General features: G+C 42.6%; 3 protein-coding genes across 7 annotated transcripts in view; 1 reads left to right on the top strand and 2 right to left on the bottom strand.

Annotated features, from left to right (window-relative positions):
- Positions 1 to 537: 537 nt before the first annotated feature.
- On the bottom strand, positions 538 to 2558 carry LOC117585665. The gene is made up of 2 exons (XM_034275261.1): positions 2452 to 2558; positions 538 to 1934 (listed from the first exon to the last, which is right to left on the bottom strand). Exons 1-2 carry the CDS (start codon positions 2464 to 2466, stop codon positions 717 to 719), a joined length of 1233 nt encoding a protein of 410 aa, XP_034131152.1. The 5' UTR covers positions 2467 to 2558; the 3' UTR covers positions 538 to 716.
- A 1279-nt stretch (positions 2559 to 3837) lies between these two features.
- The window catches only part of LOC117585662 (protein fem-1 homolog CG6966), a 49199-nt gene continuing 29930 nt past the window's right edge, over positions 3838 to 23106 (top strand). For 2 of the 5 annotated variants that reach the window (XR_004573929.1, XM_034275256.1), the window contains exon 1: positions 3838 to 4258. The gene's annotated coding sequence lies outside the window, so the exon portion shown is untranslated. The remainder of the gene's footprint in view (positions 4259 to 23106) is intronic. The other 3 variants (XM_034275257.1, XM_034275255.1, XM_034275254.1) reach the window with 3 other exon arrangements.
- LOC117585425 (thioredoxin domain-containing protein 9-like) lies at positions 20741 to 21181 on the bottom strand. The gene has a single exon (XM_034274899.1). It carries the CDS (start codon positions 21179 to 21181, stop codon positions 20741 to 20743), a length of 441 nt encoding a protein of 146 aa, XP_034130790.1.

Raw genomic sequence — 23106 nt, 5'->3', positions numbered from 1 at the left:
TCCAATTGAGTATATAAATATCTATATTTAGAGATCGTCTAGCAACTGTTAACCGGAACCATTAAAGCATGAGGAAGTACATTTTATTGAACGTTGTTTAGTCTATAAGCAGTAGCCACAAGGCGACCCCTAAAGGGCGCCTGTGCCCTGTGCTCTACACCTCCCTGCCTATCAAATAAATCGTTATTTAAAGTACAGTCAGACTGCCATTTGTTTATTTTAAGTATGTTTTATAAGCGGATAACACGTTCTTAATGGTAGAAGATTCATTCTCTTCATTATATATTCAATGGCGTGAAATCTAGAGTACACCTCTGATAGCAGCCTCTACTTTAGACATTTCTACTGTAGTGATCAATGCTTTCACAGTGGTTGACAGAAGTTAATCTTTATGACTACCACTTATCATTCTATTTATTAACTATGAATGCCTGGCCAATGCCTTAGCTAAAGGTGGCGATAAGTGCTGTCCCTGTTGCTTTCGCACTAACTATTTGTGGGAAATTCTGCCAGTACAAACCGCCCAAGCTCCTTTTAGAATGCAATTTTTATTAAGAAAGAAATTATTACATGACAAAATATGAATACATTATGGCAGATAAAATCATGGGAATATGGCATGGTTAGAGAGAGAGAGAGAGAGAGAGATTAAGAGCATTAAGATTAAGAGACAATTTAGAGAATTTTTAAGATGGGAATCGTTTTTTTGTTGAAGCTTAATTCCGCTTGCTGTAGAGGGAACGCACAAACTCGCGACCATTCTGACGCCGGCGACGGTGTCGTTGGACCGGCACGTTGTAATCGTCATCGTCCGTATAATCAACGATAGGGCCGGGTCGCTGTTCCTGTGGCAGCTGTTCGGGTTGCTCAGGCTTGCCCTTGCCATCGGCATTGTTGAGGCAATCCTCAATGTTTTCGCTTTCGCACATCACCCAATCTCCGTGGGTGGGTCCAGCATCATCGCTGGACTCCTCCTCTCCAGAGCCATGAAAGATGTTGTTGTTGTGGTTGTTGGGCAGTGGTGCAAATGGTGCATATTGTGGATAGGGATTGAAGGGCGCGTAGGGAGCGTAGTACAGCGGCTGGAAGGGCGCCGCATAGCCTTGGAAGCAGCCCGAGCACTGGGCGGGCAGTCCGTTCTGCATGACATAGCCGTAAGGCAGATTGAGGCACTGCTGGCAGCTGGAACGCTTCACGCGCTGCCATTGCTGCTGTCCCTGGCCACAGCTGACATAGGGCCAGGAGTTGCCCAAGTAGCGGCAGGGACTGGCATTGGACTCGCTGCGATGCACAGCGGTTCTGCGCCTGCGCGGCACATACTCGATGGTCTCGTGGCACTTGGTGGGCTCATCCGCATCGCACTGGACCACACGCTTGGCCAGCATCACACGCGCCTGACAACGCTCACCGCACACTCGCTGGCGACTCCGCTCCTGGCAGTTGTCCTTGTGCTCGCACTCGCGCGATCGCCGCACCACATAGCAGCAGGAGCCCTGGTCCGTGTAGCCCAAACCAAAGCGCCCGCCCACCTGCGAGACATTCTGCTGCACCTGGACATACACCTCGTTGCGGTTCTTAATGTCGTGCTGGATAATGTTGCTGATCTCGTTCGTCAGCCGAATAATGTTCGTCGTGTTGATGGGCGTCTGGGCGGGTGCCAGCACATTCGTGTCGTTGACGCCCTGCACCATCAGCGGCTTGTCGTACAGCTCCGGGCACACAGGACACTCGTCCTGGCAGTCCTCATCGCCGTCGCACACCTCCACGCACTTGTCCCGATTCGACTGGCACTCCTCGTAGTCGCGCAGCGTCGGCTGCTCATAGTTTTGCAGCGGCGTGTGCACCACAATTGTGTTGTTTGTCGTCGCCGTGTCCGTGTCCGCAAGGACTGTCGTGAGCAGCACGAGCAGCCAGCCAATAATTGACAGTGGTAGCTAAAACAGATTAAATGTTAGACCCTGTTTATATAGATATACATTTTAGCTTCCTTAGTTGCAAATTTCTGCAACGACCTCTGCCTTTTTAGCAAATCGATAAAGTACAACTTTCATTATATTTATTGGCTAATTCCTCTTATCAGCTCGAGCCAGATCTTTTGCTGATACGAAACATGCTAAACCAAACTACAAGTTTCAATTAAAGCTCCTAGATAAAATGCCAAGGGAATGAATAAGTTTATGCCAAGAATTAAGCGATAAACACGCTCTCATAGGGAAGGAACCCTAGACGTTGTTTTAAAGTGCACTTTTTGATTTACAAAGAACTCCTCCACCTATCGCCTTAGATCGTTGTGTCACACCTTCGTCAAAATCACAGGTTCCCTATGATTTATAGACCTTGAGTTATCTCAAAACAGCAGAAAACTACTGACAGCCGGATCCGATTATGCCATTTATGTTGTCAGCAACGTAAGTAGAATTATTTTATTACTTAATTACCTTTATTACTCACCTTGGTCTGTGGCATTTTCGAAAGGATCTTTGCTGTTCTGCTCTTTCGATGTTAGCTCTTTTGATTAAGTAATGGTATTGGGAGCCACCTTCGTGCTTCCGTTGGTGCTGAGCGGGTAAAAAGAACTGCAATGTTAGCAAACAGTTTTTGGTCTTTGCTACTTCATTGCTCTGTGCTGTGGCAGATAAGGCTAGATAGCATTATCAATGAATTGATTATTGCAAAAGCTTTCACTCAATTCGGAGCACTCAGAAATTGCGAAAATTGAATCACGAAAAGGGGAAATAACATTAATTGCCTAGTAAAACGCTCCCGAATCGACCCCTTTCTTATGCAGAAATTTTGAATATTCTAAGGGGATTCCATGTGCAAATAACTTTGATCCCTAGCAAACAAATCAGTTTGCTTAGTGCTTTGACAGGGTGACACATGTGTACAAGAGTACCAGCACTTTGCACTACAACGTCACGCAGCAAAAAAACGAGACCTTATCAAACTCGCCTCGTACCCCTGTGTTATAGCCCGCCCCTCTAACAGGTACTCTTACGACGCTCTCTTCGTCTCTTCGTCAGCGTCTTCGGTTTTTCTTGTGCCGCAAAAAGTATTTATCCATTTGTGTATTCTATCTGTCAACAAACTCACACATGATTGGGATGATTATATTATCTACCGAATTTGTGCCTAGCTACTAAGTACCGCCTGAATGGCAGCTGTGCCTTCATGAACTCCCAGGACGACTACTGTCTATCGGCTGCAATGCGAACGAAGTCATAATAAATGTCTTTATCAATTGAATATATCAAGAAAGGTAACACAAAACGGTCTTCCGACCATTTATTGTTATATTTATTGCTGTTTCCCGTTGCATCATTTCAAAAATCAGCAGTAAGCTTTTAACGGTCGATTCAGCTGCGAACTCTTGTTAGCAATACAATAAAAGAAAGTCCTAAAAACTAACCAATCTGAAGGACAACTGATTCATCAATCGCATAAAATTATAGTTTTAATTCTGAAAGCTTTAGCTTGCTGGCAATATCAAACAGAATAGTAAAATCGGAGAATATGATTTTCTTCGGTATATTTATGGCAAGTTTTGAAAATTAGTTGCTATATTTTGGTATATTCTTCACGGGCAGTCAATATTTGTTATGGATAATTACTGCTCACGCAAAAATGAGCAGAGCACGCCAAATGGGAAAAAACCAATAAGACTTCCCCACTATTTGTACAAATCCAAAACCATTTTCAATTATTTTCCATCTGCAATTGAACATTTTGTTGTGTGTTTTTATGGGCCAATATAATTACTTTGTGATAACGCTTTTAATTGTGCGCGCCAGCTGCTCACACGGACGGTCACACTAAATCCAACCGGTAAGCTCCGTGAAGTCCACGAATCAACGGGGCTTTTAGTCGTACCGACCAAGTTATCCAAAGCACTAACTAACTCGTCGCGTCTCGAAAATAAAACGGACGGCCGTGCGCGCGCTTTAGCTCTTCTCTCTGTGTGTTTTTGTGTCTTTGCGTGTCGGTAAAAAACAAAAGCCCAAGAAGCAAATTAAAGTGTGTTTGAAATAAAGCAAAGCCAGCGCCGCGACGTGTGTGTGTGTGTGTTTGCAAATACAAAGTAAAAACGTCAAAGTGTCGTCGCAGCAGAGGCGGAAACAACAACAACAACAACAGTAGGAGTGCATTGATTGCATTTCTGACCCCCGCCCAACTCCCTGCACAAACGTCATCCACACCTAATTGTTGTTGCGCTCGCCGAGGCGGCGTCTACTTGGAGGTGGAACCGAATGTGAGAGAGGTACGCGTCATAAATTATTAATGTGTGTGTGTATGAATTTGAGTGTGTGCTGCATCATGCAGTAATAATATTTAATAAACAAAATTGTGTATTGCAGGGCTCGTTGTATAAGAAACTGTTTATGCAAAAAAGTATCTAGTTAAATTGTATGATTCTCTCTCTTTCTGACTCGCTCTCATCTGCTACCTCCCTCGCTGTCTGTCTGTCTTGCTCTACCCTTTCCATAGTGTTAATTGAAAGAAAAACAATAACAACAAATATCAACAACAAACTTCCTGTGCTTTCTGACTCGTTCTCCCCGTCATAACTGTTGCCAGTTGCCATCTCTTTTCCCGGTTGCCGCAGACAACAAGAGCATTATTGTGGCAGCGGCAGCGGCAGTGCCCAACCCCTCACCATTCCACCCACGCACACACAAAACTTTAGCGTTATGGTCCTAGTGGAAAGGCAGGGGGGGCGAATGTGTGCATATGTGTTAGTAAGAAAGTTGTTTGTATTTGCTTTTGTGATTTTTGCTGCCATTCAGCAGCTGCTGCTCTCTCTTTGCCTCTCCCTCTAACTCTCTCTGATTCTCTCTTCGTTTGATATTTGCCAGTAGAGTGCGGAAGTGCAGGGGGCGTGCGAAGAGGAGTCGTTGAAGTTTTTAGTGCTGCATTCTATACTCCATCTCTGTCTCTCCTCTCTCCACTTTCCTCCTCTTCTAACATCTTTCGCCGACCTACGGCTCCAGCGGGAGCTTTTATAACTCGAGTGTGTGAGTGTGTGCTATTATTAAACCCCCTCCCCAACTCGCACACAACTATGTTGTGTATGTGTGAGGCGTTGGCGTTTTGACCAGAAGCTGAAGAAGAGGAAGAATGAGCAGCACCAGCAGCAGAAGTTACATATGTGCAATAGAGAAGGAGAGAGTGAGTGAGAGGGGCAAAGAGCATACATGTACTGTCGAAGGGGACGCAGCGGTGTGTAGTTAATAAATAAATCAAATGAAACATAAAAATAATATATGGATGTTTGGAAATCAACAAACATGCAGGAGAAAAGGAATTTGTACGTTCAATCTCTCATACCAGTACCCCACCCACCCCGACAGCTACACCCTGTATTAAACCGTTTTACGATCTTCTCCTCTCCCTCTCGCCAGCTCCAACGCCCTTTCCCACTTGTTGTTTTTATGACAGTTAAGCTATTTGCCGTATGACATGCATGTATGACAGATGCCAGCGCCCGCCATGCGTCGGCTGTCAACGCTGCCATTAAATGCAGGCCTGGTGTCTCTCCTCGTCTCCGTCTCCCCCCGTCTCCGTCACCCCCTCCAGCTGCTTTGTCACTAGTCGGCTCTCCTCCAGCACTCTTCAGTCTATTCCCAGACTCTCTTCATCTCATCTGGCGCTCTCCTTACACACACTTTTTGCCAAAAACAAAAAAAAACTTTGTGTTTGTTGCCTGGCATTTTAATTACGGAGCGGGGAAGGCGGGGTACGGTGGGTGTGGTGTGAAAGGGTGTCTGATGGGGCGGCACAGACAAAGTGTGGCCGTCTTTTCGCAGCTACTTTTACGCATGTTTTCGCGCAGAGACGCAAAAAGCAGGCGGCTTTCGGCTTGACATAAATTGTTTCTGCCAAATGTGGCAACAACCACAACGCAAGAAACTGGGCCACGCCTACAGAAACGAAGCCCATAAGCAACAAACATCAAATATCAACAGCAGAACCAGCAACAACAAACAACTGCCGCCGCTTGGCTTGTCGCATGTAATTGCTTGCCACAAAGTAAATGACAATAGAACAAGGCAAGAAGGAAAAAAAACTGACACCGTCACAGGCACAGTGGTACAAGTGGGAGATCTAAGTACAATCAATAGTTACTAAATTCGAGGCAAAAAATCAAAAACAGCGCAAAATATATACAGAAATTCGAATTCTTTTACGCTTTCCCCTTCAAATTGTTCCACTCGTGTTTTTGTTTAAGTTACATATTTTTCTTTGGGGTTTGCTCAAACCAAACACAAATGTAATTAAATTGTATCCCCTTTTTTGGCTGCCCATTCCACAGTGTCAGGGTCTCTCTGTGTAACTAAAAACCGCAAAAGCTTGTCACTCCCTCTTCCCTATTCTTCCCCCACCATCACTCATTCTCGTGTTCTCGCCCGCTTACACACTTCTATGCTGGCGAAGTTGTTTGCTTCCGCTCTCGCGGTTTTTAGCCCTCTGTGTGTGTGTGTGTGTGCCTGTGTGTGTTGTAAAAGTATCTCTTTGCGGACTGTACGTGGGCGGCAGCATTAGAAAAAAATAAACCTCAAGTTCCAATTGAAGCTTTAAAAAAATACTTGGCGGATGACGTCGTCCACGTCCGCGTCGCGCTTGCTATGTATATGGGTTTGTCGTCAATCAAATTTCAAACCTAGCCCGCGTCTTGACGCACTCCGATTGTCTTCGATTGTGAATCCGATTCTGGCATTGGCAGGCACTGTGCACGCACACAAGAAGACACTGTGCAACACACTTTGCCACACAGATTGCCAGGCCAAACGACCGATAAGGCAAAAAAACACGCAAACATTTTCTACTATTTGCGTATCGAATATCGCTTTTTGGCTACCATTCTGTACATTTGTTGTGCCTATAGACGATATGTATACCCTTATGGGGGGAACTACTAAGTAATCAACTAAAATGTGAATGTTTTTTCCATATAATATTCATAAAACAGTAATTATAACAATAATCAAAAGGGTAAACTTATCAAGCATAGCTCTCCCCAATCTGATAGGGTATACAGCACTTCGTTCAAGCCGAAAGACCCTGTTCTGTTTGCATGCATTATTTTCAGTTATTTATTATTTTTTTGGTCAAAGCTTTTGGCCATTTAATATTCATTTATTCAGCCATGTTTATTTATTTATTTTGCGTGTCTCTTTCTCTGTCTCTCTGGCTGAAAGATCAACAGAGACTGAAAACGTGAAATCGCATGCTACCACGAGTAGCCATGGCCATGATTTTGATTTTGATTTTTATTTAAGCAGGCAATAAGCGACAAGAGGCAGAGTCAAACACACAAAAAACAAATGAAATCCAAAATAAACTCAAATATAGAGGCACTTGGCATCTATTCGATACCCTTGTGGGAGGGAGGGTCATAGATTACTTTGACACTATATTGTTGTGCCCGTTGTACTCAAACGCTGCTTATTGGGTTGCTTGGGTGAAAGTTTATTGACTCGTACTTCCGCTCATGTGGCGGCTGGAGCATAATGGTTTGGTATAAAATCTTTTGTAATTTTGAATGTCCAATGTAAGGGAAGGGTTATTTTCCGAAGTACGTAGATGGTCTAGAGCGAGGATACCGTATCCGGTTATCCTTTGAGACTTGGATTAAGTAAAAATCCTCCAAACTTTGCTAAAGAACCTCCCAAACATGAACATGCAACACTTTCATTATCCTTTAAATGATAATGAACATCTTTCTACAAAGTTCTGAAAAAGTATAAGTTTCCTTTAATTAAATATGTATTTGTTCCTCAATCATAAATGTTACTTAGCGTTAGTATTACCTTGTTTGAAAATCAAAAGAATGCACTGCCATGCCTTGCCTTGCCATTCCATGGCAAAGAACCAATTAATTTCGACCTTGCCGTCAAGTATAATGTTTCTTACATCCATATATCGTGTATCGTACAAATACTATGCCTTGGGTTGGTGTGCGTGGAAACTGGTATTTATCTGGTTCGAGAATACAATTTAAGTATAACAAATAAACGATTTTCCATACGTCTTTATATGGAATTTATTTAGGAAACAAACGAACCCAAAAGAAGAACAATCCCAATGGGAGACATAACAGAGATATATTGTATGGATGTACCACAAATACTCCCAATCCCCTATCCGCCAACATGGCCCCAAGTGAGGCCAAAAGTTTTTGTTCGTATCTCGTAAATTCTTTTGTTTTCCTCGGTTTTCTTTTGGCCGCACGTAGTGGAAAGAAAACCGGGTAACGAACAATAAATAAAAAGTGAAAATATAGTGGGAAAATTGTCGCTGTCTGCGCTCCACTGCGATTACAGCAGCAGAAACAGCAGCCTCAAAACTAATTAGTTTCGCTGCATTCAGGCTGAATTTTACTTTTTTCTCTGGCTCTGGAAAAACATCTGCAGACTGCAGCAAAGATTGAGTAAGACTTTCTTCCCCTTTGGCTCCGGCTTCGGCTCCCTCTCGGCGATTGTGCAACGTCCACAGACAGCGAAATACAGTGAGTGAGAGAGAGTTTGAGAGTGGAGGGGCGGTGGAGAGATGGGGAGACAAATTCAGTTAACTGTTACACACAGTCACTGACTGACTTAATTCCCTACATTTTTACGATTGCATGAGATCTCTGTGGAAGCTCTTTTTGCCCGGCATTGCACAGTGGGTTTCAGCAGTGATTTATCGGGAAAGAAAAGGCTTGCCAGTGTCCTTTTGCTTATTGGTAATTAGTGCAGCAAATTAAGCAGTATAGGAATGGAAGGGATTATCTATTATCCATTAATTATAGAACTTATAGGAAGTGCTCCACATTGTGAATAATATGAGTCGAGTACTGAAGGCTGATTGTGCAATGTACTGACTATTCGATAAGGCCGTTGCCTATTACGAGATGCCCCTGATTAGCTCTCCACCCATCGAACATTATTTGTCGATGCAACGCTGCCTGCCGCACTATTTATAAACGCTTATTTGGCTGAAAGTTACACCTGATTTGATTTTGATAAGGCCACTGATAATGTCCATGGAAAATTGTTAGCTTTTGCGTTGAACTATCATGAATAATTAGGCGCCGTATCAATCTCTATATAGCACTATCAGCAAAGTCATCAGCGACTCATTATAGATAGATGGTTCAGTAAATACGTAAGGGAGTGGGGAAAGCTATTTATTTTTAATTAGTGCATTTTATTTCTTATATAAATGTGTACAAATTGATTGCAAACACTGGAAATCTCAACCATTTCCTAATGTAATCTATTATGTGCTACCCCAGCAATTGTGCCCCATTAAACTATCATCGACACTCTCAATTGTGTGCCTCGTAAATATTTAATTTTATCCCATCGATTGACCATCTGTTGATCCACTCCATCTACTCCTCCGCATCATTTGCCCAATTGTATGGGAGAGACCTGCTACTGTGGACCACTGTGTCGACGATTGTTTCTGGGCTTTGGGTGTAATCGGTGCTATAGCAATGCCTCGGCATCTAGTCATCTTATGGGGATTACTGGGATGGATGGGATGCTGCTGCAGAGTTTCTTCTTTTTTTTTTGCGAAATAGCAGAGGCAGGGGCCATCATGTAATAAAAAGTATCACAGATGTCCCTCTCTGCCACTCGCTGTCTGTCTCTGGCTCTTTGGGGTCTCCGCTCTCGCGTCTTTCGGCATTAATGAATGAATGGAAACCACGTCTCAGGCTAAGCCGGATTGTCCGACTGACATCAGAGCGGCGGCGCCCCAACTGAGAATGGGACTTGCCACGCTTGGTTGCGTGCCTCCCGCGCACCTAACAAGAAACCCCGCACTGTTTTTTTCTTCTCCTCCTTTTTTTTTTGATAAATTTCCATAAAAAAAGAATCAAATGAAAGAGGGAACCAAGCAACAGCAGCATCAAAAAAAATTGACAATGTTGAGAGGTTTTTCTTTTGCAGCCGAAAGAAAATCCTCGGGTCTGTACATGTGCGGGTAGACATACATATCGGTGGAGATATATACATATGTATATATATTTATATATGTACGTACTATGCAAATCAAGTAATTTGTCTCTGAAGCATTTGTCAGGCTTCCGAAAGAGAGCAAAAGAATGCCAGAGATGGGCCAGAGATGGGGCCAGGCATGGAGATGCAAATGCAGAGACCAGATGAGGCCAGCCACAACTTCCGGTGTCAATTTTTTGTTGCTGCTGTTGCTATTGTTGTTGTTGTCGCTGGTGTGCCTCTCTGAGGTCTGTGTAGGGGGAAGATTTTATAAATAAATTACTAAATAAGTTGGGGGACGGTGTACGGGTGCCCCCTTCGTATTGTAGTTTTGGCGTGGAAGCTGACAAGGGGACGCCTCGTCTTTTTTTTTGTTGTGTTGGTTGTGTTGGTTGTGTTTTTTGGTTGTGTATGCAGGTGGAAGCTGTTATCATTGTCGTTGTCGTCTTGCGAAAGAGTTGCCATCATTTTGTATGGCCTGTACACCCATTGAACTGTAGAGATGCCTAAGGTAATATGGACTTGAATAAGGGTACGAGGTATTGACTGCATGTGGGCCAAAGGAAATTAAGGATCATGGGTATAAATCTGCTCTGGAATCAACTGTTAAACAGCTGAAGATCTTTTTGGTGGACCTCCAAATTTCCTTTTGAATATATATTTTCTACTAGAAATTTTCAATTAATTTTATTCAAACCTTAAAAAATCGTTTCCTTCGTATTGTTTGTTATTTATTTAATATTATAAATATTTGTTGATTAATTGTTTCTAACTTAATGCCATCGAACCCTAGATGAAAAGTGGCTGAACATTTCTTTTGAAATATATCAAATTAATTGAGAGCTCAACCTACTGCCTACCCTTGCCAAATAATAACCTACATCATTGGTTGCTCCACCAGAATAGATTTCTTTTTGTGGTAATACCAGGGTATGCGCAGCCTCTAGAGGCTTTTATATTTTGACTCGTTGTTCATTTTGGATTTCCTTCGACTCGACTGTTTCATTTCAAAGCCATTAACAAATGGCAAGAAGCAGCCAAATTATTATTTCAATATAAAAATAGCTAAAATATGCTTAATTTAGTTGCGATCGGTAGTAGTATGGCTGATGTGTGTGTGTGTGTGTGTGTGTGTGTATCCCACATAATTATTTTTGGTTAAGTAAGGCCAGAAATTGAGCGTTGCGTCGCGTCTGTCGGATGCCGCCGCGTGGATGTCAGAGACGCCCACCATGACGCCACTGCCACTGCCACCGCCCGCGAACAAGCAACAGACACAGAAACGGCAACAAAACGGCAGAGACAACGTCAGCAGAACGGATGGAATGGTGTGGCAGGGGTACAAGATGTACAAGATGTGAGCCCTAAAAGCAGCCAAAGAATTATGGCTGTATTTTCTTTATTTAATAAAGTAAATTTATGCTTTAGTACAATTGTTTTTGGCCCCCACAGCACGGGGGCACATCCACAACGCTCTTGTACACTGTGAGAAATTCCCATGGCCTCCCTCCCACGGTTCGGCCACTGCCGGCACTGCGGTCCATAAAATCGCCCAAAAAACGTAAACCAAATTAGTTCATTTATATGTATGAAACAGAGATCTATCTTCCTCTCCCTCTCTCTGTCCCGCTCTCTGCAGCTTGAGTGCATGGGCCAAGTTGGTCAACTTTTATGGGCATTGCGGCAATATATTGTAGGATTATTATAATACACTTGTAGACTGTTTTATACTGTATACATTGTGCTTCTGGCCAAAGGGGTCAAGGGTCACTTGAAAGGGCTGTGCGAGGGTGTCTGATGTTCAAGTGTCTTGTGCGCACTCGATCGATGATGGAAGATGCCATATGGAAGGTTAGGTTTTGGGGAAAAAGGCTTCAAACTATCTAGAAATTATTGTTTTGAAGTGATTGTTTGATTGGATATATTTGTGTTATATAATACAACTTTGGGGAACTGCTAGCAACTCAAATATTGAGATACTTCAGCGTTACCAATCAAAAACTTTGCGACAAATTGTCAATGCTCCGTTTTACGTATCTAATGCAAACATCCACAAAGATCTGAATATTCCAACCATTAAAGAAGAAATAAAGAAAACTAGTAAGAAATACATCGACAGACTCCACAACCACGAAAATAATTTAGCCTTAAGTCTATTAGACAATAGCCTAACAGTAAGAAGACTGAAAAGATACCACATTCTCGATATCCCTGATAGATAAATTTAACAAACTAAAAAGATGTTATATATAATAGCAGGGCTCATTGGAAAACTGCTATTTCTGTTAATTGAATATTAATTATACAATTTACTTATTGTTTAAAAACAGATTGTAAATATAAAGAGAGAGAAAAAAAAAAAAAAAAAAAAAAAAAAAAAAATAAAAAAAAAAAAAAAAAAAAAAAAAAAAAAANTTCAAGTGTCTTGTGCGCACTCGATCGATGATGGAAGATGCCATATGGAAGGTTAGGTTTTGGGGAAAAAGGCTTCAAACTATCTAGAAATTATTGTTTTGAAGTGATTGTTTGATTGGATATATTTGTGTTATATAATACAACTTTGGGGAACTGCTAGCAACTCAAATATTGAGATACTTCAGCGTTACCAATCAAAAACTTTGCGACAAATTGTCAATGCTCCGTTTTACGTATCTAATGCAAACATCCACAAAGATCTGAATATTCCAACCATTAAAGAAGAAATAAAGAAAACTAGTAAGAAATACATCGACAGACTCCACAACCACGAAAATAATTTAGCCTTAAGTCTATTAGACAATAGCCTAACAGTAAGAAGACTGAAAAGATACCACATTCTCGATATCCCTGATAGATAAATTTAACAAACTAAAAAGATGTTATATATAATAGCAGGGCTCATTGGAAAACTGCTATTTCTGTTAATTGAATATTAATTATACAATTTACTTATTGTTTAAAAACAGATTGTAAATATAAAGAGAGAGAAAAAAAAAAAAAAAAAAAAAAAAAAAAAAAAAAAAAAAAAAAAAAAAAAAAAAAAAAAAAAAAAAAAAAAAAAAAAAAAAAAAAAAAAAAAAAAAAAAAAAAAAAAAAAAAAATATAATACAAGAGTAAATGCGTGGAACTGCCACTTCAAATATCAGTGGCTGACTTTTTGTTATCTTTTAATGACTCTGGAAGCTAGCACAATTCCTGTTCATTTCAGACACTTCCAAAACCATAATTTGTATATTTCTTCAGCATTGAATTCCATAATCTTTCCCATTTCTCATCTCTCTTTAAATTTGCTTTCCCTTCAAGTTTGCATCCCTATACCACCGCAGCTGCCTGTCGCCTTCCTAGCCGTGTAATGACCTGGTCCAAAAACAATAGATTGCATTTTATTGCGCGCCTGACTAAATGATGATAAGAACCCACAATGTGCTCCTCCCTGTCCCGCTCTGCTGCCCCAAAGCGTTTCCCCCAAGCAGAATCAAGCAATACTCGTAAAAAGGCAAGTTCAGACATTGATTTTTTATGAGTCTTGGATCATAGACCCCGCGACCCGCAACACTCGAGACGCTCCACGCTACGCCAGAACTTCGAGTTTTCACCTTAATTTCTCTTCTCTTCTCTTCACGTTTTTGTTTTGGGTTCGTCTTGAACTTGTTTCTCCACTGCCCGGCCGACACAAAAATTTACTTGAAATTTGTGCTGTTGTTGTGGTTGTTAGTATTTATTTTGGCCCAGCACTAAATGGATTCCGTTGAAATCGGCTTGATCTTGATATCTTGGTTCCTGTGCCCGTACGTTTCTTGCACGTTTTCGTTGTGTTTCCATCGTTTCTTGGGGATTGTCAAGATCTCATTCTGTTCTGAAGATGTAGGGCCTGCCTGTCAGTCAGTCAGTCACTCATTACGCCCGCTCACTTAGTCAGTCAGTCATTCATTCATTCAGTCAGTCAGTCAGTCATTGAGTCGGTCATAATGTGGTTGTCTACGCTGCCAACGCCTCTGCCTTTTGGGCCTTGCATTTCCACAGACACCAAGTGATCTTCCTTTTGGACATATTATGTAATGATTTCTTTGGCAAAGATCGAGGGCTTGAGGCACTTTGAAATTTATTTCTGTAGAATTCTTTATATGAGACGTTAGGAAAATAAACTTTAAAACTTATACTGTGAGAGTTAAAATCTCCATAAACTTTGATCATTATCTAGTGAGAAGCAACCCAGAATCAGTGTGCACTTATCCCAGCTCATAAATATTTGTTTTCAACAGAAACAAAACTGTTTTATCAAACAACGGGAAACCCAAAACCCGAACATAATCAACGCGGAAACCGTTTACATTTTCCAGAGGGTTTTCTTTACGGGGAGTTCATAAATCTGTAGATGCTGGCACATTGATTTTAGGATCTTTTTCCCATCTCTTAATATAATTTAAAAGAGAGCTAGAGAGGCACTTAAAAATGATTTTCAGCACGTGCTGTGGCCAGTTGTTTCCTTTAAGAGAAAAAGCGAGTGAGTCCCTTGGAAGCGAGCGAAACCAAACATTGCATGGAATAAAATGTGTAATAAAATAGAAATAATATTTATAGCTGAGACGTCGATATGTCTAAAAATAAAAGACGAAACCGTCAGAGCAAAAAAGAGCACACACAAAGAGAGCAAGAGAGAAAAAGAGAGAGGGAAGAGCTGCCTCTAGCTGCCTCAACCTCATACCCATGCTCATGCCCTGGCCATGTGCACGCGTTCTCATTCATGGAGGCGCCGTGACCTGCCTCATACTCCTCCCACTCCCATTCCTACTCCCACGCAGCAATCGCTCCAATCGGTGAGGGTCGGGGGGCCCTTTCGGTATAGACATATCCACTTGGCAGGGAGACCAGAAGCAGAGTATGGAGAGTGCGATGGATGGACATTGATTTAAATCGATATTTTGCGGTTGAGCTCATTTGGCGTAAAATAAACTTGCCCTCAAGTCAATAATCCCTTTGTTCAGCCGGCATTCCATAGCCCTTCCCCCCCCTCTCCACCATTTACCCCGTCTCTACTTTTGGCATTTTGAAATATGCTCGCACGCCTCTGCTGTTCCCTTTTTCACTTTTCACTTCGCACTTGTTAACAAATTTTTCGTGTAAACATCTCGGCAAATGGAACATGGGGGAAAAAACTTCTGAGAACGAAATGGTATTGCGGCCTGTTGGCCGTTTTCATTGTTTATTGATTGCATGAATTGATTTCCTCATTCTTTTGGGTTAACTAACGCGCCTCAGGCGTACAGGGGGGCGAGTCCCACCTGACCCCTGGACAGGTTTTTACACAGCCGAGAAACGGCTCCTGTAATACGTTTTCTCTCAGAGATCTTTCTATAACTCCCACAAGTACTGGCAATCTATCTATTTACTTGCTTGTTTTTCCTACTTGTATTTTTCCTGTTTTTCCTGTCTCTAGGTTCCTAACCCACCGCCACGCCACAGAACGTGACATTTCGAAGACGAAGAAGAACCATTCGAATGGTTGCCCATTCCCATTCCCATTCCCATTCTCGTTTCCCTACCCATTCCCATTTCCACTCTTGCATTCAATCATTTGATCAGGCTGTCATTCAATCAGTTTAATGGCATTTTCTGTTTTGTTATCTGACGCTGCTCCCTCTGCTCCCTCTGCTCCTCTGTTTTCCTGCTCCACCCTCTCTCTCCCTCTCTCCCTCCTTGTTCCCCTCTTCTGTCACTCTGTGTTCTCTGATGCCTGGGGGTAAGCCTGAACCGGAAGTTGTAATTAATGCGCGCCTTGGGGGCGTTTTGCTGTTTCCGCAGTGCGAAAGAAGTCCTGCTACGTGTCTGTGTCTACCTCTCTGGATCTGCTCGAGTGGGGGTATGCGGGCGGGTTTATTTATAGGGAGTGCACACAGGAGAACCTTTTGTGTCGCTGCCACTGCCACTGCCACTGCCACTGCATACGAGTGGGGCAGAGTCACCTGAGCTGCGAGCAAATGCCGTTCGTTGCCAATGAATCGATAGATTCATTCCTTGATTTTACATGACTCGAGCATTTTTAATTTCTAGAACTTTACTGCCTACGACTTTTGCCAGCTTTCATTTGACTTTGAACTGGCTCAAGTTGCTCATAAATTAAGGAGATTTCCATGGATTAAAAATCAAGTTTGACGTTAAATAAGCTCCGACACTAAATGTACAGGGCAGATGATCCTAGCAATTATTTGTTTTGAAATTTTCTCTAGTTGCTAAATTAAACTAATACAAATAATTTGTTTACTCAAATAAATCGTTTCATAATAATATTAAAAGTCCCTTCCAGCTCTTCCTCATCCTCCTGCTAGGAAAAAGGAATTTTATATTTTCACCAAGAAAAGTTAATTAACGAAAATACTTTATGCCGCAAATTTGAAGCTAAAATATGTACATGCACAGTCTCATCATATTTGCAGCAAAATGCTGCCCCGCTATCAAAATTCTTTGGCGCAATTTTCCAATTAAGTTTGACAAAAGCATAAATTTGTTTGCCCATGCCGGATAATCGTTTTTCAATGGAAAACTGAATCAACCAAGGGGGGAGGGATGTGTGTATGCGTAAATCCTAAAAAGCCATAGACAATCTTCATCCTCTTTTGTGTGTTTGTGTGGCAGCCAAAGTTCCAGCTGCTGTGGAATGCGTCGCCCAAGTTCTATGCTGCGGCTGAAGTTATGCCAGAAGTTTTGTGCCGTGTGTCCCGTCTTTCTTATCCCATTTTGTATGCCACGATTTGGCACAGGGTCAAAGGCTGGCCGCATTGATAAGGTTAAGCCGTTCCCTTTGGCTGCTTCTCAGTGCCGCTCGAGTAGGCAGGATTCCTACAGCTCCGGCCAACATCCTGCGACTGCCCCACGACGTATGCAATAAATTGGCTTGCCTTGAAGTTCCACACGCGCACACACAAAACACACACACAGAGCACAACACACACACACACACACACACCTTTAAAAGCTTTCAATGGACTTGCTCCATCCACTCTCCAGGCTCTCCCCGCTGGCTTTGCCGCTTAGGCTAAACGGTTAATTCGCCAAAACACAAGCGGCAAACAAATTGTCGAGGAGTGGCGAGGGCCAAGGCTAGGGCTGGGGCTCGGGAATTGGCCATTTGTATGAAACCAAATCGAAATGACATTTCGGTTTAAGTGAAAAGGAACAAAAAAGGAGAAGCCAATTTCAAAGCACACGAGGCAGAACAGGAAGCACAAGAGGTAGAGGCAGAGGCAGAGGCAGAGGAAGAAGCGGAGAGCTAGGTGGCAGCCGAACTAAAGGCCGTAAAGGAATAAACCAAAAAAAAAAAAGAGAAGAGGAAATGGCAGAGGCAAAACAGGAAGCAGCGGCCGCAGCCAAAGGCAAAGTAAAAGTTAAACGGAAGAGAGAAGCAGATACACTGAAAAAAATGTATTTTAATTGAAGAGAAATGTTTGACTGTATTCAATGAAAGACCGCGCTTCTCGCTCTATAATTTATTTCCAGTACAATTTGTACACACTTTGGATTAACGTGATGTCCAAGCAGTTTCCATTTGTACTGCATTTTCTTTACGTGTAGCACTCAATAGCTGCAGAAGTGGCTAAAGAAGTGCCGGAGGAGCCCTGTAGGCAGAAGTAGCTGCCGCAGACAAAGCCAGAGCAAAGAGCAGGGGAGCAGCAGCACAGACCCCAATTCAAGCAGTGCCACAAATTGCAGTGGCAAAAGAATTAGCAACCAAGAATGAGACCGAGATCGAGACTGCGACTGCGACTGAGAGACCGAAAAAAGCGCCGATGGGCGAGGCGAAACAAATGGCCAGCAATTGGCTTGGCCAATAAAGCATAAAGCCGTTAAATTCGAAAATCAATAATTCCACTCCACGGCCGGAATGTTTCCGCCAATTGTGTCCTACATCCGGGGTATTCATTACGCTTTAAGTGGCTGAGCCTGAGGCTGAGGCCTGAGCAGGTCCTTGGTGGTGTGTCTGTGTGTGCGCGCGTCAAATGAAGGACGACAAATTGCCAAACGCGCCACGAACATTAAACAATTTTGCAATTTGTTTCCATTATTTTAAGCTGCCTTCAGTGGCAGGCAGGCAGTGAGTCGAGCAGCCATCAGCTCACCTCATCTCCCCGCCCTGCCATCATCTTTGGGACACACCCCAAAGGACAGGGAGGGCGTGGGTGTGGCAGGCATCTTCTTCCTTGCTCATAATTGTGTCAAGGAGGTTCATTCGCAGTCATTAGCTACAGAGGGCGTGTACATGAGCACCCCCAACACCCAACGTCGCCCCCTTCGCTGACGCTTTCCCGCTCTCTTGCACTCATCAACGTGTGCGATGGCCTTGTCGGCTCGTGCTCTGTCACAACGTGCCACACTCCCTGTACACCCTGCCCACTGTTTCATGTGTCATGTGAAACAGCTGTTAATGATACAAGTGTCTCCGTTTATTTCGTAAAATTTTACATTTTATTCTCCCACTCTCTCGCGACCGTTGTCTTCGTGTGGCCGTTTCGTCTCTTAATGTCTCTTGTGAAGTGTTGGCGAGGCCATTTACTTAAGCTAAATGCCTACATGATGTCTTTCTGTGTGTCTGTCTGTCTGCATGATGGAACATAATCTTTGATGTGGGGCGGAGAGGATGGGACAAACAGCGATCGAATTAGTTTGAATATTACACAAAAACAGTGGGCATTGACAGCGTTCCTCCTAGTTAAATTAGGAAGCAACAAATAAGTTATTTATTGTATTCTTTCTAGCTTCAAATTCGACAAATAATAATTAGTTTTCTAACAAATTATTGCATGTAGAATACGTTTGACGCTCATTAGCATAGAATGATTGTAAAATCTCTCATTAAAAGTCTTTTAATCTGTTAATGCACATGAAATAGGACATTTCCATTGATCCAACCCCAAATCCAATTGAGTTTAAACTTAATTCTGTTGTTGATGTGGATTAAGTGTCTGACATTTCATTTCAATATGTTTATACAGCTTAAACATTTCGGTGACAAAGTTGCCCAAAGGGGGTGAGGGAGGATTGGCAGGGTACAACTCCTTTCTCACAACTTTTCGGCAACCGCAAAATGCTGGCAACATTTGTCTAAGCAGATGCTGCCCTTCAATCAAGACAATCCCCCTGCCAATTTGATAATCCTCTAACCATCTCCATCCAACATCTGGGCCCTGTTAACACATTTGCTTGGTCCACAGAAGCCGCAATGCCAAAGTCTGTCTGTCAAGCGAAAAACTACGAAAACTGAGACATCGATAAGGCCTTAAGAGACTTTGACTTCTACTTCGTATTACCCACTTGCCTCGTGACTCTCAATGGGTCTTCAATGAAACCAATGGAAGAAGGCAGAGGTGATGCCACGTTACAAGCTTTGGATACCCTGGCAGACAAATGGATTTAATGAAGAATTTACATTGGATTTTATGAGCATAAAGCGAAGGGCCACAAACATTTTCTCATTGTAAACATTTAAAATTGCTTAAAAAATATTTAAACCTTTTTCAAGGGTACCAAAAATTGCCAAAGGCTTGAGGCAGTAAAGAAAGAGAGAGAGAGAGAGAGAGAGAGAGAGAGACTTGCTATAGACACGTGCAGCATTTTGGGCAAGCCAACGGTATCCGCATGCCAGAGAGACGAAGTGCAGAGTGACTGAATAAATGAGTGAATGACGAATTGGTGAGTGAGTGAAGGAGTGACTGAGTGAGTTCGAATAATTTGTAGTCGTGGCAGTGTACCCTGCCGCCACGTACACAGGGCAATGTTAGGGGCATGGCCTGATGAATATGTTGAAATCAATCAGGTTAACCGAAAAAGCATTGACACGTTTTCTCCAGCTCTCCAGCTCTCCCTCTCCCTCAATCTCTTCCCTCAATTGGCTCATGATATGTGACTTGGATACGTGAAAATTGCATTTCATTTTCTCTCTCTCTCTCTCTCTATGTCTCTATGTGTCTCATATGGGAAGACGTCACGTCATGTCTTGTCATGTCAGGTGCGTGGGTGTGTGGGTGGGTTTACGGTTATGTGTCGCATGTGTCGCCCCCCATGTGCCCTGTCATCTTCAGTGTGCGCAGTGGGGCTCTGTTGCATTTGACATTTCACTGTTGTATTTATTAAAGTTGAAAGAAAAAAAACAACAGCAACAAAAAGAGAATTTTTCCTCCTTCGTTTCCCATTCTCTTTATTCTTGCTATCTTGTGTACCTCTCCCATTCGTTTTCTTTGCGTAAACTTGTTAAAAACTCATTACTATGTTAACAACAGGTCCAAAGTCTGTTTTTGTTGGTTTTTTTTGAACACTTGCAGGGGCAGTTTCATCTGGCTACAAGCTGCCAAAGATCTTTTCAATTCAAAATTATCCCATAAGTAACTACAGCATTAAAAATCCCTCCAATTTATTTTAATTCATAGTTGGCAATTAATTTGTATTTGTTAGTAAACAGTGAAATTGTACAGATTTCGGGAAAATTGCCACTGGTAATTATTCGGCATTTGCTTGTATCGCTTAAATAGAATATCTAGAAAGCCAAATCTGAAAGGAAAACTGATTCTCTCCCTATATTGATTCCTTATTAAACAGCCAAAGATTTATTAACATTGTTACGCACATAAAACAAAGTGAATTTCTTACAAAAGTGTTGCAGCAACCAGCACCATTAGCAGTCCATCAGGGCCAACATCGTGTAAATCTATGTACCGTGTTATGTAAATGTGTATTTTTCTTTAAATTTGTACTTATATGCTGAAAGATCAGCATTCCCTGCACCGCCTTTACCCTCCTTTGCGCGCTTTGCAGCTGTCCCTTTGCTTTTTGTTTGGTTTATAGAAAATAGTGCCAGATTTGGCGATGCGGCATTCGAGCATCGCCGTGGAGAAATTCTCACGATTGCCCAACTCCTGAAAGCCTACAATAAAGCCCACCACTATTCCGTCCTTTACCAGCATAGTCTCGGGTACATGATCGATGCGCAGACGTTTGTGCAGAAATTCAGCATTCTCGATGTTCAGTTTGCAGAACTTGGCCTCCCGATGCTTGGCGGCCAGGATCTTCAGGTGTGTGTCCATGATGCGGCAATGTCGATTGCCCGCACGATGGAACAGCAGCACAATATTGGGCGCATGTTTGGCCATTTCGAAGAACTCCCTCTCGCTGGCCAGTTGGATGTAGAGGCCATTATGGAGCCAGTCTTGCGGATTTTTGTTGGCGGCCATAATTGAGAGATATTTTAGCTAAAATAAGCTAATTAGAAGGAATTTTAGGATTTTGCAATTTGAAATATATTTAAATAACAAACTTTTTTGTGGCGCTCAGAAATTCTGATTTTTCTAGTTTTGCCAGTTGTGAGCAACTTTGAAGTATTTGTAAAAGAAAACTCACTGGCTACTGAGATACGAATTTTATTTATTAATTTATGCACTCATTGACCAAGATAAATCCTGGCTTACAATCAATAGTTGTTGCCGGTGTAAGTAGGCCCTTAGGCTGACTGGAAATTAACTTTAACTCCTGTAAATCACAGTAAAACAGCCTAAAGTACATACACAAGTAATCCTCGATTATGGTTCGGGAAATATTGTTACAAATATTTACATAAGCTTACGCCTAAGCTGCTCTCGCGTTCTATCTCTGGGATTGTCTCTTGATGCATCGCTCTTCTTTTTGTCTCTCACAGCGTAGCTTAGCAGCAAAGGACTCTCCATGTATTTAGATGTAAATTTATAAATGCAGAGCCGCTGCATCAAAGGATATTGTGTCCAAAGAGCTGTCGTTCCCATTCTTGTTTGTTTTTGTTGTGCGCTTCATGTGGTTCGGACACTGTCTGAGTTGGTGTCTGCGTGTGTGTGTTGTGGCACTTGTGTATCGCATATCAATTAAAAGTTTCGCCCCAAGTTGTAATCAGTTTGAGTGGAGTCTCTGCCCAGTGCCTGCCTCTGTGTGCTGCCTGCTTTTGGGCGTGCCCAAGTGATTCGGCTAATGATTCCGGCTCCGCAAACACGGACACGGCCCACAGCATTTTTTGTTGTTGTTACATTCGCTTTGTTTTCCGTTTTACTGAATGATGCCAAGGGCTTTCAGGGAGAGGCAGCGGCAGCGGCAGCGGCAGGAGCGGCATCTCTACTGCTAATGGCTGCTCTAATTGGTTAGATTAAAGGTGGCTTTAAGTGGCAATCGGATTGTTGGCTTCATAAGCGGATAAACGTGTAATTATTTGACGATTTTAAGTGTGTAAAGTGTGCTTCAAATTCAACAAGGAGGGAAAGAGCTGTCAAAATAATTGAATTATTGCATTATTATCCCAGAAATGGTTTCCCTTGCTTATATTTTTGCAATAAATTGCATTCCACAGCCCAAAGAAAGTCGCAGCAGCCGACAAATCAATAAAATTAAAGCAAAACCTTGAGCAATAAAAGCCGAGCTCCACTGCACTCCTCCCCCGTCCCGCCCGTGGGCTGTGGAGCTGCTGCAGCCATGTGCCAGCCATTTAGTTCGATCGTTATACAAAAAAACACTCTCTCTGCATGTGTGTGTGTGTGTGTGTGTGTGTGTGTACAGCTATAGCCATATCCATATAGACACGACGGCCCATAACTACCCGAAACCGTCGCATATCGCTATATCGATATATCGGGGCAGTGCTGTGGCCTGGCCTGCGGTTGAACGTGATTTTTCAAATGTCACGCACACACGGAATGATATGCGGTGGATGGTAGAGTGTGCGAGTGTGGGTGTGGGTGGGGGTGTGGGTGGGGGTACTGCAAAAACAACAGTAAATCTGTTTTGCGTGGGTGGGAGAAAAATTCAATGAAACGCTTTCGCTTGAAAAACTGGCAGCGATAACAGAAGCCAACCAACCGAAGCATTCATAAAACGCCGCTTATATAAACGTGAAACTGATAGAACGCATCGGATAATGGTGCATAATGTAAATGGATAACTGGTTGCAGATTGCACAGGGGGATTGTTACGTGAGCTCAAACATGGCAGATCAATCTGTCAAACGTAACTGGGAGAACTGAGAGTGCAAAAGTGCAACGCTCGAACTAGGGACAGCTGGAGGATCTACTGGAGTATACTTGAGGATTTAGGACTTGGACATTGCAATAGATATTTTATGGATAATTAAGTAATGGGATAT

This window comes from Drosophila guanche, unplaced genomic scaffold, assembly GCF_900245975.1.
Source record: "Drosophila guanche unplaced genomic scaffold, DGUA_6, whole genome shotgun sequence".
Taxonomy (NCBI): Eukaryota; Metazoa; Arthropoda; class Insecta; order Diptera; family Drosophilidae; genus Drosophila; species Drosophila guanche.
Note: the sequence above shows the minus strand (reverse complement) of the source record. Positions and strands in the feature narration are given on the sequence as shown.